Raw genomic sequence first — 20,259 nt, forward strand, 5'->3', positions numbered from 1 at the left:
TTACATCCTCAAGTCTTTTTGAATATGATGACACAAGCTTGGCACACCTATCCTTGGCCAGTTTTGCCCATTCCTCTTTGCAGCACCTCTCAAGCTCCATCAGGTTGGATGGGAAGCATTGGTGCACAGCCATTTTAAGATCTCTCCAGAGATGTTCAATTGGATTCAAGTCTGGGCTCTGGCTGAGCCACTCAAGGACATTCACAGAGTTGTCCTGAAGCCACTCCTTTGATATCTTGACTGTGTGCTTAGGGTCGTTGTCCTGCTGAAAGATGAACCGTCGCCCCAATCTGCGGTCAAGAGCGCTCTGGAGCAGGTTTTCATCCAGGATGTCTCTGTACATTGCTGCAGTCATCTTTCCCTTTATCCTGACTAGTCTCCCAGTTCCTGCCGCTGAAAAACATCCCCACAGCATGATGCTGCCACCACCATGCTTCACTGTAGGGATTGCATTGGCCTGGTGATGAGCGGTGCCAGGTTTCCTCCAAAAGTGAGGCCTGGCATTCACACCAAAGAGTTCAATCTTTGTCTCATCAGACCAGAGAATTTTGATTCTCATGGTCTGAGAGTCCTTCAGGTTCCTTTTGGCAAACTCCAGGCGGGCTGTCATGTGCCTTTTACTAAGGAGTGGCTTCCGTCTGGCCACTCTACCATACAGGCCCGATTGGTGGATTGCTGCAGAGATGGTTGTCATTCTGGAAGGTCCTCCTCTCTCCACAGAGGACCTCTGGAGTTCTGACAGAGTGATCATCGGGTTCTTGGTCACCTCCCTGACTAAGGCCCTTCTCCTCCGATCGCTCAGTTTAGATGGCTGGCCAGCTCTAGGAAGAGTCCTGGTGGTTTCGAACTTCTTCCACTTACGGATGATGGAGGCCACTCACTGTGCTCATTGGGACCTTCAAAGCAGCAGAAATTTTTCTGTAACCTTCCCCAGATTTGTGCCTCGAGACAATCCTGTCTCTGAGGTCTACAGACAATTCCTTTGACTTCATGCTTGGTTTGTGCTCTGACATGAACTGTCAACTGTGGGACCTTCTATAAACAGGTGTGTGCCTTTCCAAATCATGTCCAATCAACTGAATTTACCACAGGTGGACTCCAATGAAGCTGCAGAAACACCTCAAGGATGATCAGGGGAAACAGGACGCACCTGAGCTCAATTTTGAGCTTCATGGCAAAGGCTGGGAATACTTATGTACATGTGCTTTCTCAGTTTTTTTATTTTTAATAAATTTGCAAAAACCTCAAGTAAACTTTTTTCACGTTGTCATTATGGGGTGTTGTGTGTAGAATTCTGAGGAAAAAAATGAATTTTCTCCATTTTGGAATAAGGCTGTAACATAAAATGTGGAAAAAGTGATGCGCTGTGAATACTTTCCGGATGCACTGTAGATGCAGTTGTTCATGCAAACTAATTTTTTCTCTTAATTTGACTTTTACCTTCAATAACGAAGCTACTGACCAGTTTATTCTGTGTGTTCTAACCTGTTACTGAATAAAACAAGAATTTACATGAACATCTAAAGATATGGCAAAAGTCACAAATATTTCATAATTTCTTATAAAGGTTAATCTAATACTACAGTAATCCCTCCTCGATCGCAGGGGTTGCATTCCAGAACTCCCCGCGATAGGTGAAAATCCGGGAAGTAGAAATCATATGTTTGTATGGTTATTTTTATATATTTTAAGCCCTTAGAAACTCTCCCACACTGCTTATAAATATTCTCCGCACAGTTATACAGTAAACCCTCGTTTATCGTGGTTAATCCACTCCAGACAGATAAATGAATTTCCACAAAGTAGGATTATTTATAAATTTAATATTTTCGCAGTTAGACCATAGAAAACCTGTTTACGACCTTCTAAATACGTTTTTTAACATTATTAGAGCCCTCTAGACATGAAATAACACCCTTTAGTCAAAAGTTTAAACTGTGCTCCATGACAAGACTGAGATGGCAGTTCTTTCTCACAATTAAAAGAATGCAAACATATCTTCCTCTTCAAAGTGTGTGTCAGGAGCAGAGAATGTCAGACAGAAAAGTAAACAATCAAAAATCAATAGGGCTGTTGGGCTTTTAAGTGGAAGCACCCTGATAAAGCAGCCGCAATGAAGGGATCAATGTGAAGGTAGTCTTTCAGCATCCGTATCTTCTAAGCAAACAGCCTCTGTGCAAACAGCCCCTCTGCTCACACTCCCTCCATCAGAAGCAGAGAATGTCAGAGAGAGCGAGAGAGACAGAGAAAAGCAAACAATCAAAAATCAATACATGTGGTTAGAGCTTTTAAGTGTGCAAAGCACCGCGCAGGAAGCATATCGTATATCATTGAGGAGTTTTATTTAATACGTAATACGTGCTCCGATTGGGTAGCTTCTCAGCCACCCACCAATAGTGTCCCTTGTATGAAATCAACTGGGTAAACAAACTAAGGAAGCATGTGCCATAAATTAAAAGACCCATTGTGCGCAGAAATCCGCGAACCAGCGAAAAATCCGTGATGTATATTTAGATATGCTTACATTTAAAATCCGCGATGGAGTTAAGCCGCGAAAATCGCAGCACGATATACCGAGGGATCACTGTAATGCACTTTTCAGAATGCAAAAATAAGAGAAAAAAATAACTGAACAATGAGAACAATTAGAGTGCAATCTGACAGACGACCTCCTCTTTGGTTTGTGAGGTAAAAAACACATGCATTCCTTATTCCTCAATGCTGCATTCATTCCAGATGATCATTCAATGGCTCTCATGCACACAGAGTCCACACCTATGACTAAATACAAAATCAAATCGGTTAATTTTGTCGGAGAAAGTCACAAATAAATTGGAGTAAGTCACTGGGTGTGACAGACATGACCACTATCCTTCACGGAAGCACACGGCCGACTGCCTCTAACGTACTAACTTTACGTAAATGAACACTATGACTTATATAAATAAAATCGATGGAAAATGACCATGACATGGCCTTAATGAATCTACACAGTTACCTAAATTACACAATATTTGATTTTCTGCATTAAAAAAGGGATGTCACATCACAGAATGAGTTCTAAAACAGCAGGAACCTATTAATATGAAATGGTCAGTGTCAAATGTAAAAAGAACCTCATTGTAAACAGGTATCTTCCAAACATCCGCACACACACATATTTATAAAATTGCAGTTAGAAATAATCAACTCCCCAAAGACTGTAAGGATTTACTAATTAAACTTTTTTTCTGAAAGCTAGATATTGCCTTGCACAACTTCTTTATCAGTTGAGTGATACATTAAAATCAACAAAATGTGTGATGTAGTATTCCTGAGTAATATGATATTTTATTAATATGTCCATGTCAAAATTATTCTACATACTGTATTACTACTGTTTTTAAAACCTTCTTCTAATTTGTATGGTCTAAGGTGGTGTTAAAAATTAATTAAGCCTTTGAGAAATCTACAATGATCCTTAATTTGCTTTAGCTGTGATGCATAAATAAAGCCCATCCATGCATGTGTTCAAGGAGAGTTGTAAATCCTGATTAAGACTATGAAGTTTTCACAAATGTTGAGAGAAGAAATTATTTCATTGCACCTGAAGGGCAATGGATATAAGAAGATTTCACAAAAATGTAATATTCAAGAAACACGATTGGGAACATTATAAGGAACTTTAAAATGTATGGCACAGTGAAAAAACCTACCTCGTCGGGGGAGAAAAAACTTCAACGCCCCTTAGCAACTTAATCAGGACAACTAAGAAAAACCTCTATGTTACAGCAAAACAGCTACAGAATATCCTATGAAGCCCTGGAAGTGTGGCAGTGGCAACTATCACGTAAACAATGAACATACAAGGACTTCGCGGCCAGACTCTGAGACGCACTCCACTCTTCACCATGAGGAACATTAAAGTTCTTTTAGATTATGCCAGGAAGAATTTGGACAGGCCTGTAGAGTTTTGGGAAACAGTTCTATGAACTGATGAAATTAAACTATAACTGCTTGGAGTGCCATTACAATAAGAATGGTACTTAAAATAAACTTATTACACTATATATCAAAGCAGTGCCTAACATTTTCTTTAAAAGCAGTGTCATTGTCCTTCTGTGTATAGATTGTAGATTGCAAGCTCACCAATACAATCAACATTTAGCTTTATGTGCTTTTTGCAACATGCTGTTTGCTTGCACAATAAGAAAAAGCAAAATAATGTGCCATTGCCAAGCCAAAATCAAACATGAAGTAAATTGTTTTCCTGTAACACATGCAGAGTCTCTTTTAGTGTTCAGAAGATGGTAGAAAGAGAACAACTGAAGACATCATGTTTGAGAGAGTAAAAGCAATTAGCAACATCTAGTTTCCTGCTAGCAGACATTTATTCTAATCTAATTTATGATGAGGCAGGTCTAATTTTAGAATTTTGTGCCAATATGGTATTGTGATTTGTAGTAGCTTTTAATATGAAGTAATCACCTTGCAACAAACACTGCTAAACATGCCGAGATACAGCAATCTATGAGACAACAAAACTACTACGCCGAGTTAAATTCCTACACGTACCCCAAACCTCTTTAATCCCATCATTGATAATTTGAAATGAAAATATGATATTTTAAGACCATGCAAAGCCCTAATTCTCAGATCCCCAGATACAAGTTCCATTGAAAAATTTTTGGTGGGATTTAAAAATACCTTTAGCTGCTTGCTTAGTAATCTGCTGGAACTTTTTAAATTTTGGTTTGTTAGACCACTAAACCAGGCAATGAAACTGAAAGTGATAACAGATTGAATCATACTGTGATAAAAGGACAACATGATGTCCTTGTGTACTTTAAATAGTTTGACTTTACGAAGGAGAAATAAAAGTTGATTTAGAGAATTTTTTTTTTGTTTTACCCATTCCAGTTAAGGTTGTTATCCAAGTTAGTTGCTAAGTATTTATGTTTATTCACTATTTCTACATCCTCTCCCAAAACAACAATGGATTAACATACAGACTTCTGTCTCATAAAATCAAATATTTATTTGGTCTTTTTTACATTCAGAGTGAAAAAGTTTTTTATTGTACCAGTTTACCACACAGTCCACTTGATTTAGATGGTGGCTTTCATCCTCCCCAGATATATGTCCTATGACCAGGGTGCCATCCACATATTTGATAATGGAGCAGTGGTCAATGTTATGTCTCAGGTAGTCACTTGTTTATAGAGGAAATAGTAATGGTGATAAGATGCACCCCTGCGGACTTTCTATGTTTGAATGAATGACTTTTGAAAAACCGTCTTGTACTTTGACAGTACGTGAATGATTTCAAAGAATGTCCCGAATTCATAATGTGATAAATGGGTTTACATTCATATTATTCAGTTTTTCAAACAGTATGTTAGGCTGTATAGTATTGAACATTGAAGAAAAATCCAGAAACAGTGCTCTGACATATATACCAGGCTGATCAAGAAAAATTAAGATTTGATGTAAGATAACAAGCAGAGAATCTCCAACACTTCTGTGGTTGTACAGTAAGCAAATTGGTGGTTATCTTGAAAAGATTTTGACTCTGTCATTAAAATGTTTTTCACCAAATGTTGGAAGTATTTCACTGGAATAGAGGTGAATGCCACTGGTCTGATGTTATTCAGACAGCTTGGCCTGGAAACCTCAGAAATCGGGGCAATGACTGATGGTTTCCACAGCTTAGGTACAATACCACAGGTCAGAGACCCATTAAAAAGCAAACGAAAAACTGGAGAGAACTGCTTAAAGCAGGACTTTAAGAGCTAACCTGATATGCCGTTTTACCCCACTGCCCTGTTCGTTTTAACCCACCGCTAGCCTTTCTTCATTTCGGATAAACCGAACTCAATCACTGCAGAATTCCTAGTGTTTTTATAAAGCATCTCCGTTACTTCTGCATTTTGGGTGTTGAAATCGCTTATTTCAAATCTGGTCAAAAAGTTCTTAAGTTCTTCTGCTAAAAGATTCTCGTCTTTGTCAACTGGGAAGTTCACACTCTTTTTAGGACCCAGTCCTGTGATTGTTTGTATGCTTTTACAAACCTGTTTAGGATTGTTATTATTAAACCACCTCTGGGATTTTTCCCCCGTACATCTTTTCATTTTGTTTGATCAACCTGTTAATCCTTTGCTATAAAATTTGTTTATCTTCCATCTTATTTTCTTGATGATCATACTAAATACTAATTGCTACACTATGATTTATGCAAGAATACATGGTGGTGTGTACTTTGATTTTTACCCTTCCTAACCCAACCTTTGGAGTACAATCCTTATATCATTGTTAAGGATCCGACTCACACCCTTTACCAAAGCTATTTCAACATGCTAAGGACTCATCATGTTGTAGGCCTGCTTCATGTAAAAATAATCAAAGTAATCAAATGTCTGCATGTCCTAACAATCCATCCATCCATCCATCCAGTACCCACCGCTTATCCGAGGTCAGGTCATGGGGGCAGCAGCCTAAGCAGGGAAGCCCAGACCTCTCTCTCCTCAGCCAACTTCTCCAGCTCCTCTGGGAGGACCCCGAGGCGTTCACAGGCCAGCCAGGAGATATAATCCCTCTAGTGTGTTCTGGGTCTGCCCTGTGCCCTTCTCCCATTGGGACATGCCCGGAACAACCCGTCACCCCCAGGGAGGCATCCTGGGGGCATCCTGACCAGATGCCCAAACCACCTCAACTGACTCCTCTCAATGCAGAGGAGCAGTGACTCTACTCTGAGTCTCTCCCGGATAACTGAACTCCTCACCCTCTCTCTAAGGGAAAGTCCAACCACCCTGCGGAGAAAACTCATTTCGGCCACTTGTATCCACAATCTAGCTCTTTCAGTCACTACCCAAAGCTTGTGGCCATAGGGGAGGGTAGGAACATAGATACCACGACGGACCGTTGCAGAGCCCGCACCGATTTGTCTGTCAACCTCCCGCTCCATTCTTCCCTCACTCGTGAACAAGACCCCGAGATACTTGAACTCCTCCACTTGAGGCAGTAATGTGTTCCCAACCCGGAGAGAGCATTCCACTCTTTTCCAGCTGGGAATCATGGCCTCGGATTTACAGGTGCTGACTCTCATCCCCACCGCTTCACACTCGGCTGTGAACCGCTCCAGTGAAAGCTGGAGGTCACTGTCCGATGAAGCCAACAGAACCACGTCATCCGCAAATAGCAGAGACGAGATTCGGAGGTCACCGAACTAGACCCCCTCCGCTCCTTGGCTGAGCCTAGAAATTCTGTCCATAGAACATATGAGAATCGGTGACAAAGGGCAGCCCTGGCAGAGTCCAGCCTCAACAGGAAACGAGTTTGACTTATTACCGGCAATGCGGACCAAGCTCCTGCTCCTCCTGTACAGGGAGTGAATGGCTCCTAACAAACATTTGGAAAAGGATTTAGTTTTAATGACTGAGATGGGCAAATCCAGGTACCATGTAATAGTTTATTACAAGATATGAAACAGCTAATTACTTTGGTACAAAACACTGAACAGTTTACTTCAGGTTTGTTACCCAAGTACATAAATTCACATTCCAAAAATACCTTACGAAGTACAGGTCAAATGCAGTTCAATATACAGTATTACCATTTTAGATGACAGCACTTTCAGCTGCACAAAAATCTAATTTTCTATCATTTTGTTCAACAAAATTTATTGTAGTACTTTATTGTACTGTGTCTTGTGCAGTAGTCATTTCATTTTAAATATAATGCACCTCAAAAATACGAAGCTCAGAGAGTTCAGATTTTTAAGTGGTCAGGTATATTTGAAGTGAATCCAGCTAAGGGTTGAAGTTTGAAGGAGTTGGTGCCTATAATTTCTCTAAACACATACACAAATTTAAATGTTCTTTTTATATGGTGCATTAATACATTTCTATTAACGTTGGCTCCGTTTGATCTGAATGATAAACACATGTGTATGTCAGTCATTAATAGACACTACTGTTTTAGCACTGCTTAGTTTAGCAAAACAAAGCAGACTTTTAATATCCACAGTATTAAATTAAAAATGTTTAGGCAAAACATGAACCTGTGGATACCGACTCCAATTATGGCTGTTTCTGCACTAGCCGAATATCATAACTCTGACTGTCCTAATGCCGAGGATGCGGACTCTTAACAATTAACTGGAGTTGACTGATCCTTGCTCTCTTTAGAAATGATAATTAATAAGGTCAAATATTTATTCTCACAATAACAGATTCCACCCATACTTCGCATGGAAATAAGGATGGAGTTATAAAAAAAAAATAATAGCTACATGGATTAAAATTTTACAGACTACATGAGCAAAATGATGCTAGTATAGAACATATGTAGCACAAAATTTAGATCTTTTAGCTATTGCTCTTATTTTATTAATACAAATTAAATTCATTTCAGGAGCCATGACGAACTTACTAAAAACTGGAAATCACGCACAATTGAATCCCGAGTGTACTTATCTGTATGTGTACTACTAGTATATTTTTTAATTTAACTGTATAGCTTACTAAACCTGTAGTGTTGATATGAGGCAAATACAAACTGGGGGATGTTACAGGCCGAGTAGCACATTAGGGAGTGGGGAGATAAGGGGTCGTGGAATTACAGCAATGGGTTTAAAAAGAATATGATCTTTAGTAACTACAAAATATTTCCGAATTGTGTGCATGTACTTAATATATTCAGCACATTGTTAAATAAATTGTATCAACAATTCATCACTTTGTGAAGTTTATAACATTTGCTGTTGAGAGTTGTATGCAAATGGAGGAGACATCAGCTAGTTAATAACACATACTGAACTGCTACATTTAATGGACCCCTGTACTATTCAAATACATGTAGTGAAAGGACATACAACATCTGTCACATTTCAGGTGTTATACCAATGAACACCACATTGGATTAAAGAATCCAATTAAGCCATATGTTGTTTTAATAGCCCCAGTAACTGTACGTCTCTGCAATTATGAGCTTCCCTTACCATTTCACGTTATATTACTAGGTTAGCCTCATACTACAAATATGGGCTTAGCTACATAAATGTCTAGGAACTATGGAGAGTCTGAAAGATAGCTAAGTATATTTCATTTTAGAATTAAACTGTAGATTAGACACAGATATAACTGATAATGAGACAGAGATACGATTTAAAATTTGTCTCAGTTTATGCTTCCTTGCACCTGGTTCAGCCAGGACAGGCACCTGCACTCCGGAATTCTAAACTGGATAGGCCACTTACAAAATGGATGCATGGGTGGGTTGAAAACAATAACTCAGTCAATTACATTGAAAAGATTAATGTTTGTTTCTCTCATTCAAATGCATGATGCTACAAGTTAGAACCACTGCTTAGTCACATCTCTGCACTCAAGGGGAGCACAAATCATGTATTTTTATTTCTGAATTAAATCCATAGTGGGGTAAAAGTGGCAAAACAAAAGCCATTCTTTTCCTTAAATAAGTTTAAAAAAATTAATTCCATGCTGAAATTCAACCCCTGGTCTATTCGCTCATTTAAACAGTAACTATCAGGCCTATTGTTCAATGCTAATAAACAGAATCACCTATCATAGAAAAACGTACCAAGACATATTATTTGAAGAACATGGGTTGATTTTTGCAAGAAACTCAAATTAAACCTAGCTCCAATAGCAGTCTCAGGTGTATTTATTGCATGGAAACCACAGCACTGAGCACACAGCATATTGTGAACATTTTGATTTCCTGAGAGGACTGGTGAAAAAAAACAAGGTAATCAAGAGGACTGGATAAATCAACACTGCAATATATCGAGTGGCTAGTTACTAGCCTCCTTGTAGTTGGAGTCAAGCACAACTACTGTACTCTAGTTTGATCATCTATTAGCAGTCAGTCAGCATTCTTGGTCATGAAAATATGGATTACTCGCTGGGGGCAACATAATAGCTACTAGTGGAGTTTTTAAGTGGTTTAACTTGAAACATGATAGATTTTTGCCAAATTAATTTAGCAACTGGAAAAAACACTGCGAACAGCAACAAAACTTAGCTTTAGAAAGCATAAGTGATTCCATTCAAGACATAAAAATTATAAAACCCATGAAAGATTTCCAGTAGTGGGATGTTACTACATTTTAGTATTAATCAGTGCTTTGCATTAGTTTTCCCATATTTCTTCAATGTGAACATGGACATGAGAAGGGCTATTCAAGTTCAAAGAAAGCCTTACTTGTATATTTCCAGACTGGAGACAGTAGTATAAATAACAATAGACTAAATAGAATACCAGACTAAATAAATTAATAAGAGTACATCAAAGATGCTTCTTCAGTTGTCACCCTAAATGGACACAAAAGGTGTTTAAAAAAATATCCTGAAATTCCATCCAAAGCCAGTTCCTTATGATTTACAATAGGAAATTGCAATTTAAAAATAAACATATTATTTGGGGTTATACGAAAAGAATTACAGTACTGACATTAAGTTTAACAGAAACACATATAAACAAGCATTACAAGAAAGAGGGGCACACATAATTCTAAGAAAATGTATACCCACCAAAATAAACAGTGGTGTTCTAGTATGCAACACCTAATCCAATCATTTTGCATAATTCTAAAATAAATTACCACTTAGAACATTTTCAACTAGCTTTCCCTAACGCATCTGCACTCTGCATCAGCCTGTTCTGACTGTGGAGTATTAATACATTGAAATTATGTAATTATTAAGGTCTCTGAATTTTGCTTGGCAGAGTTTTAATATGGCAAATTAAATCTGGGTGAGTGGAAATGAGCAATGCAAGTTTTATCATGTGCCAAGTCTATCTTGAAGATCTTGTATTTTTTTTTCCCTAAATGTGCCTCTTAGAGAAAGCCGAGAGCAAATGAGAATATTTATTGTAACCTTTCCCCCCTACTACTTCTTCACTGAGCAGCAAGTGAACACAACCAGAAAAATGTGCAAGGGGAAGTAAAAGGATGTTTACTACAAAGAAGTCAATAAATAAAGCGCAGCCTTAGTGGTGATTGTTGTCTAAGTAGGAACAATACGTTTAAAACATGACAAAGGTAAACAAATAATTGCAAACACATTAGAAATGAATACTTGGTAAAGCTGCAGTTAGATTTGGCATTTACCTTTTTAATCGAACAAGCTTTGCATTCAAGACCTGCAAGAAGGATATGACCCAAGCAGTAGCCATATTGTCCAACCCAATTGTTTTTGCACTTACATACTCCATTTTTGCAAATCTTAAACTCAAAAGTGCAAATAAATAGAAGGACATAGCTTGGATAAACTAAACTGCCCTGTATGCATGTTAATGCAGTGCATATTTAAGCAACCATTATTTTCATTACATAAGGAGACCAAAATCTTCTTATAATTACTTGATTGCTCTGGTTATGCGTGTATATCATTTATTCAAAATCTATCTTCAATTATTGTGCTCAATTCCAGTCCAGGATGGCCACAATAGCCACATGATTTCTAATTAAATGGCACCAACCAGTATCTTATTAAGATTGTTTACTGCGAAAATTTGCAGAACTATACCCTTCAGATCTATAATTGAGCACCCATGCCTCAGACGCTAGATCACACGGTTTACCAAAAGATAAAATACTTCCCCCCCATGACCAGAACCGGTATTTCTCCAATATGAAACATTTTGAGACAAAGCAGCTAGCTGTTATTCCATTCTCTAAGAGAAAATAAAAAAAAATTCAATTTGTTTTGTAAAAGGAACTCCCTAGGTTAAGGCAAGCATTCCATTAATTTGTCTAGCACGTCTATGGTGCCTTACAAGCAGTGTACTTGAGATGAAGAAATCAAGTTAGGTCACCTGACAACTTTGTACAAGTTCATAATACTGATCCATGAAGGTATTTTCAAGATGGTATTAAGCTACTGCAATAAATGTTCAAATTTATTGTACATAGACAGTATAATAGGCTTGTGCTAATGGGCGATATCATCAGCAATAAAAACTAATTACGTATGTTGCCAATGGATGTTACTTTATTAATTATTTAAACCATGAGATAAAACACTTGTATCCGGATTTTACAAAGATAGGCTACAAACACATCATACTCAAATTTTATTTACACTAGAAACTATAAAAGTGTCTTTAGCAGACAAATCCGATAACTTTTCACTCATTAGATGCAAAATATAAAATCAAGCAGCTTCCATAGATGTGGGGTTCAACATGTTGGGTGCCCCAGAGTTTTGTATGCTTTATGCATTTGAAGGCCCACAGAACAAGCCATAATATTGTTAAGAGAAGACAAGAGAAACAAAGGCTATTCTACAATGCTGCTGGCAGAACGCGTCAAATCCATAGCCAGTCAAAATTGGCGAGACGGATGATTACAGTTATATGGCACTTCTCCAACCACTCAAAGCACTTTACATACACAGTAGATAAACCACTTCAATGCCACCAATGTGCAGCATCCACTAGGATGATGTAACGGCAGCCATTTTTCTGCCAGTGTTCTCACAACACATTAGCTATCATATGGTGAAAGAGTGAGAAAGCCATTGAGCCAAACAGAGACAGGGCAATGTAGCCAGAATGTAGAGGTAAACCTTGCTCTTTTCGAAAGATGTCTACGAATCTTTTATAACCACAGAGAGCAAGGACCTTGGGTTTATATTTCATCTGAAGGACAGCAACGTCTGTACAGCTCTGAGGCATTAGGATCCTAACGGCTGCTGCTGGCCTTCTTCCAGCAACAACCAAAGTTTTCCCTGGTTGGTTTCCCACTCAAGTACTGGCAAGGCCCAAACATGCTTACTTCAGGTGGATTATCTGTACTAAAGTGCAGGTGGTATGGCTTCTAGCAAACACGAGATAAAATTTTGCCTGGATTGTTCAGTGACCATGACTGATCGTCTAAACTCCATGTGCATTGCCTCACTATTTTCTACATTTGCAGGGTGGAACACTGGAGCCTCTGTTGAGAAGAAAATGTACACCCGCCAAAATAAACAAGTGGTGTTCCAGCATGCAACACCTTATCCAATCATCTCGTAATAAGCAAACTATCATTAAACCTATACAGCTGGAAAGGGTGTTGCGTTCTCTGATCAGCTCTGAAGGGAGACATACATCAATCTGCCTCAAGGGAAACAACAAAATTCTGGTTTGGTTTAGTTTCCTTAGAGCAATGGTGTGACTGATGGGTTACATAAGAGTTATTTTAACCAATTATTTCAGTTTGTTACAGTGCCAGGCTATTAAGAATGACAAAACACTGTGACTACAAAGGAAATGCAGAACACAATTGTTGGCTTGGTTAATATGGTGACTCCTGTTCTTGCTGGCAAGCAAACCCTCCCCAAAACTAAGACCCAACCCAATCCCTTCAAGTGACAAACAATAAAACTCTTCAATCGGCAATGTTCAAGGGGGCGACAGATTGACCTGAGAATTCTACATACTGCCCAATCCTATAATATAATGACAATATTAATTGCATGTTTCCTCGCTTCTTATTTGTATAACAATACAAAACACGCACACATAGAGACATACAGTGTTAGACGGGAGAACATTAGCTAGAGGTAAGCATCTTCTATCGATGTGTAGCAGTGATCCAGAGTCCTAGCACCACTTGTGGAGCAGTTACATGCTGGTGAGATTTAGGGTTAACATTCTTTACATTTGTTTTGCTGTAGCCCCATGGTACAATAAATATTCCTTCTGGATGTAAACATTTGTATTCTTAAATAATGTTGGTATTGATTTGCAGAAGAATATAAACAGCAACTTTTAAATACTGGAGTACTTTCTTCCAGCGATCCACTTATCAATATTCTAACCAGCTTACCAAGTTTACGGTTTAAAGAAACAGGAATACTTATCTCAGGTGCACTGGGCACAAGGCAGGAAAAAAAACTTTGTACTAGGCACCATCCTTGCACATATCCATACTCACATGGGGCCAATTTATAGTCATCTAATATTCTAACCTGCATGAGGGAGGAAAATGGAAGCGTCTGAACAGAACTCCCAAAGGTGTAGTGCCAGCTATAGTTGTGTTTAAAAATAAAAAAAATAAAACACGAAATCACTGCAAAAGCATAAGCAATAAAGTCTAATCATTTGTGCAAAGCAGCTTGAGAAAAAATAGAACAAGGACTGCTATACAAGAATTCTGAAATAATGGATTTACTTCCAATTTGACAAATTAAGGCTACCTCTGTGGAATTAAAAGTACAGAAAAAATTTAAAAAGGGAGGTTGAGATTTAGAGAACAAAAGCATCAATTGTTTGTGATGTTTGAAACTATCATTAATTAAAGATGTCCATCAAATATTACTCTTTGTAAGTGTTACTATCCAGGTCATGTTTCCCCTATATACTGGTGCAAACATAAATCAATCAACAGCAAACTTCAAAAAACCTGTCAAAGGAAATTTCTGACAAGCTAATTTTAAAAAACATCCAACCATCCTCTTCCGCTTATCCGATGTCGGGTCGCAGGGGCAGCAGCTTGAGCAGAGATGCCCAAGCTTCCCTCTTCCCGGCCACTTCTTCTAGCTCTTCCGGGAGAATCCCAAGGCATTCCCAGGCCAGCCGGGAGACGTAGTCACTCCAGCGTGTCCTGGGTCTTCCCCGGGGCTTCCACCCAGTTGGACGTGCCCAGAACACCTCACCAGGGAGGCGTCCAGGAGGCATCCAGATCAGATGTCCGAGCCACCTCATCTGACTCCTCTCAATGCGGAAGAGCAGCGGCTCTACTCTGAGCCCCTCCCGGATGACTGAGCTTCTCAGCCTATTTTTAAGGGAAAGCCCAGACACCCTGCGGAGGAAACTCATTTCACCCGCTTGTATTTGTGATCTCGTTCTTTTGGTCACTACCCATAGCTCATGACCATAGGTGAGGGTAGGAACGTAGATCGACCAGTAAATTAAGAGCTTTGCCTTATGGCTCAGCTCCTTTTTCACCACAACAGACCGATGCAAAGCCTGCATCACTGCGGACACCACACCGATCCGCCTGTCGATCTCACGCTCAATTCTTCCCTCACTCGTGAACAAGACCCCGAGATACTTGAACTCCTCCACTTGGGGCAGGATCTCGCCTCCAAACCTAAAAGGGCACTCCACCCTTTTCCGGCTGAGGACCATGGTCTCGGATTTGGAGGTGTTGATTCCCACCCCAGCCGCTTCACACTCAGCTGCGAACCGATTCAGAGAGTTGAAGGTCACGGCCTGATGAAGCAAACAGGATATCATCTGCAAAAAGCAGTGACCCAATCCCGAGTCCACCAAACCGGGCCCCCTCAACATCCTGACTGCGCCTAGAAATTCTGTCCATTTAAAAAACAGCTTGAAAATATTTTGTGGAAATTAAAATATCTTGAATAATGTTGGTATTTATTATTCCATATGCAGTAGTGGTGGTACTAAGTTAAAGTAAAATATGTTAGAAGTAATGAATAACTTTGCTTATCTTATTCCTGCAACTCCAAAAAAACAAATGTGAATGCATTGCCCGCTACTCTTGGTGTAACATCATGCACACACATGCTCCAGCTGTTTGGCGGCAGCTGGTAAAGGAGAGGTTAAGCACATGTGTACTGTGCAACCAAGTGACAGATGTTATAAATATACATTTAATCCTGCTTGTGCTTAGGGCTAAATTTAATCAGTCCAGTTTAATGTTACAGAGAACCAGTGATAATCCCAAAAGCACTGAGTGTATGGCAAGAAGCAAATATTGTGGACAGTACACTGGTCTTTTATAGGGCTTATTCTCATAGCCAATTAGAAAAGAGTGCTCTACATGCAATCCAGGAACAGAAAGCTATAAATAAATATACAGTTTAGTTTTGATACAACTATTTACTTTAGAAATTTTGAGACAGCATGATCTGCGGGTACAGTATACATACAACAAATCTTCAGGGACTCACATTGGGGACGTAAAATAGGGTATGGAAGTAATTTACTTCATAGCACATGAAGGATTAAAAATATTTGTAAAACACAGGAAAATTATAAAATTGTGTGTTTCTGGTCTGTTTCATGATGGTTTATATAATAGTGTTTAGAATATGAGATATAAACTATACAAACAATATGTATTACTATTATTAAATTTCAGCTGTTCCCATCCCAAGGGTAAAGGGCAACCGATTTAAGAACTCTCTTATTCCTACAGCTGTATTTTCAATTGTTACTTATATGGATGCCACTAAATTCTAAGTTTGTGTACTGTTAAAGGTAATTCTTCTTCTTTGTGCTGATCACTCTCGAGTGTGTACACTTACAGTATGATAACGCTAGTTTTCAGTTGTTGTGCCATGACTTACTTTCTTGTCTCTGCGTAACAATGCCTCATGTCTTCTACATTACTTCAGAAAACACACTGCCTTCTGGGATAATAAAAGTCTACCTAAACTAACATAACTTAAAAGTCTATTTAAATCCCCAGTGGGTCCCGATACCTCAGAACCACATGAATCCTTCCTGGGCTGCAACTTTCATAAGAGAGGTCTTTCTACTTAGGGGGACATTATTTATATTTTGTAAAAAATGAAGCTAATCAATACTTATCTAATAAATGAGACTGTGGATACAATTAGCTGAAATGACTTGTCCAAAAAAGTACTGCACTTACTCTCGGTGATGTAAGGTGCCAGGGCTCATAAATTTTCAATACACAATTAAAACAAGAGAAGCTTAATAAAGTAGTTAGGGAGCAAGGCAATCCTGCATTAAGAATATAAACTATCTTAACAACAATGTAAAAATTAGCAGTAATACTGTTGTTTTACAGAAGACAAACAAGTTAGAAAGAAAGCCAACTCAATTCTGTCAGACAGGCCCCATCCTCTTTTTCCTATTAGTCTTGGCAACAGCAGGTCCAGCTCAGCACCAGTCATATAAGGTCTTCGTCAAGGCTCTATCCTCAGCACTCTGCTCTTCTGCATTTACATGTTTCCACTTGGCTATATCGTACATAGCTTTGGACTGGGTCATCAACTTTATGTGGATGATACTCCGATCTATTTCAGTGTTGAAAGTGAAAGCCCATTAGAGCTTGCCTCAGTGAAATTAAAACCCGGATGGAATAGAACTCTTTACAACTAAACTGCAACAAAACCAAAGTCCTGTTAATTGGCACTAAATCTCAGCTTAAAAAATGAACACCTTTTCAATCACTCTCAGTGATGATATCATCAAACATTCTTCTACTGCTAGGCGTTTTGGTGTTATTTTTGATTCCTCCCTTTCTTGTTCTACCTATATAAATCACAATAAAAAAATATGTCTGCCTCTAGCGTAGCCTGTGTTCACTCCTTCGTATCCTTTGTGCTAAGAAACTTATCTATGCTTTTATTACATCCCACATTGACTACAGAAACTCCCTACTGGCAGGTGTCCCTTCTAATCTGTTATTAAAGCTAAAGTTGGAATAAAATTCTGCTGCAAGACTCCTCACACAGACCCACAGCAAGCAGATAACAGCCGCACTGCTCCACATTTACACTCTCCCTGTGCTGTACAGGGTCAAATATAAAATTCAACTACAAACCAGTAAAGGTTTAAATGGCCTTGCACGGGACTGCCTCACCAACTTCCTCCATCACTACACTAATGTCCACCCACTATGATCCTGTGCCCCAAGACTAACCTGTGCTCTATGGGTAATAGAGCCTTCGGCTGTACAAACTTAAAAAACGATCCCCCTACATTAATTAGATCAACTGCTATAAGGCATTCTTTCAAAATGAAATTTAAAACTCTTTGCACTTGAAGGCATTTAACTTAACCTGATAATCTGACCCTTCTTTCAGTTAAATGACTTTTTCCATATGCTTTGGATGATTAGGTTTGTGTCACAAAAGAGGTCGTTTGTTTGGGGTTTTCGTTCTGGTATAGTGTCTCTTAATGCTTTGTATAGCCTGCATTCATCTTTATGTACTGTTTTATGCAGATGTTATTTGTATCCAATGTTGTAAATGCCCGGTTAATCATTCCGAATTTTTGTGAAGTGCTTAAGAGTATGAGAAAAAAAACTGTACAAACAAAATGTATTACCGTTATTATATTTCAGCTGTTGACATCCCAAGGGTAAAGGTCAACTGATTTAAGAACTAGAGCTGTAAGTATTTTTCAATTGTTACCTATAGGGATGCCACTAAATTCTGAATTATTCTGTGTACCATTAAAGGTAATTCTTCTTATTTGTGCTGATCACTCTCAAGTGTGTGTACTTCTTATAACGCTAGTTTTCAGTTGTTCTGCCATAGCTTAATCCGCCTCTTTGCAACAATGCCTTATGTCTTCTACATTCCTTCTGAAAACACGTTGCCCTCTGGGATAATAAAGTCTACCTAAACTAACATAACTTAAAGTCTATTTAAATCCCCAGACGGTCCCGATACCTCAGGAATACATGAATCCTTCCTGGGCAGCAACTAGTCTTTCTATTGGAAGGGATATCGCTTTATTTATATCTGGTCAGGTGAACATGATTTATCGCCACAAAATCAGGCCCCCATCTACTGCCTAATAAACCCCATTATTACTGAACACATGATTTGTAATAAATATGACAAAAACTACTAAAGCACGAATGTGGGATAGTTGTCTGCTGAGAAATCAAAACTTATGTCAATATATTGTTGAGATATGTGATTATACAGAAGAAACGCGATAACATAGTCGTCCGTTTCATTAACGGTTCTACTTCGTCACTGCACGATGCTTGGGTTTATAGGTGAAGGCGGGCTTTGAGCGAGTGGACCATGACTGTTAGCTAACCTGCACCATTTGTTGATCATACACATCTCTACCCCACGGCCAACTGTCTCCAACATTTTTATGCAAGTACACAAAGTGTCTATCCAAATGCATGTAGTTGGTAGGATCCCACCAACGCGAGCCCAGTCGCTGGCCACACGTTTATAACTGACCGTATACAGGAAAGCACGGCCTACTCGTACTGGCGTTTATAAACTGCAATCTGCAAATACAAATTGTGTAAGCAAAAAAACTCTACAGCGATCTGCATGGGCACAGCCAAATTTGGGCCACCGCTAGCATCCTCTTCAAACAAAAATAGCGCCGAAACTTAATGAAACCTTCAATGAAGTCTCGTTCCCCATCTCTTTTTCATTTCCCCCTCCTCCACCGCCACCCATTCCCCGCGCCGTGCGCGCCACAATTGTTTTAGCTGTTTCAGCTCCGGGCACATTTCCCATATGCGTTACTCCGCTGCAAGTATTCTGTTCTGACACTTTCCCAAGCTTCAGCCCACCCTACTACTGTTCATTACATTCGCACCAGCGCGGGTCCTTACCTTCGTTTGCCAGGTCCGCCATTTTACTTCCTCACTCACACCCACCAGCCTCCGCGCGACGCATGCGCGCTATATGAGGGACGCCCTAGAGAGAGGGCGGGTGTGCAGGCAGTGCGGGATGACGTCACAACACGCCTGCGATACCAGAGGACGCTTTTTCTTCTCCATTGAAAAAAAAAACAGCTCGTATATTAACGGCGTGCAAAGCGCACGATAGAAAGAATAACAGAGAACGCTAAGAACAGCGGTGACAATAGAACATTTTTCTTTTCAGTCCAAGTATTTTGAAGAAATTGCATTAAAAGGCTACATACAATGTATATAAAAATGCAAAGTTTTAATAAGTTCATAAAAACTATTTTTATTATAAAAACATCGACCCCCACATAAAAGTGGGAAAACATCAAAAGGAAGAAAAAGATTTATTATTATTATTATTATTATTATTATTATTATTATTATTATTATTATAAACGGGCGGCGCAGTGGTAGCGTGCCTCCCAGTTAGGAGACGTGGGTTCGCTTCCCGGGTCCTCCCTGCGTGGAGTTTGCATGTTCTGTTTACGTGGGTTTCCTCCGGTGCCCTCCCACAGTCCAAAGACACGCAGGTTAGGTGCACTGGCGATTCTAAATTGTCCCTAGTGTATGGGTGTGGGTGTGTGTGCGCCTGCCCGGGGTTTGTTTCCTGCCTTGCGCCCAGTGTTGGCTGGGATTGGCTCCAGCAGACCCCCGTGAGCCAGTAGTTAGGATATAGAGGGTTGGATGATGGATGGATGGATTATTGTAAACGAAAATTGTTCAAATATTTGTAGGATTTTCTTGCTTTGCAATTTTTAAAACCTGTATTTTACAAGGTCGACTAGAAAAACATGATAATTACAGTTTAACCACATCAGTTTATTATTAAGAAATTTCTTTAAAATTATTAACAATCTCAAATAAAATTTTATTTGTCA

At 39.1% G+C, this 20,259-nt stretch overlaps 1 protein-coding gene across 1 annotated transcript in view; it reads right to left on the reverse strand.

Annotated features, from left to right (window-relative positions):
* LOC120537823 (ran-binding protein 3-like) overlaps positions 1 to 19,370 on the reverse strand; it is a 90,250-nt gene extending 70,880 nt beyond the window's left edge. The window contains exon 1 of the mRNA XM_039767045.1: positions 19,304 to 19,370. Coding sequence (XP_039622979.1) covers positions 19,304 to 19,325 — 22 coding nt within the window. The 5' untranslated portion in view covers positions 19,326 to 19,370. The remainder of the gene's footprint in view (positions 1 to 19,303) is intronic.
* Positions 19,371 to 20,259: the final 889 nt, after the last annotated feature.

Source organism: Polypterus senegalus, chromosome 10 (assembly GCF_016835505.1).
Source record: "Polypterus senegalus isolate Bchr_013 chromosome 10, ASM1683550v1, whole genome shotgun sequence".
Lineage (NCBI taxonomy): Eukaryota > Metazoa > Chordata > Cladistia > Polypteriformes > Polypteridae > Polypterus > Polypterus senegalus.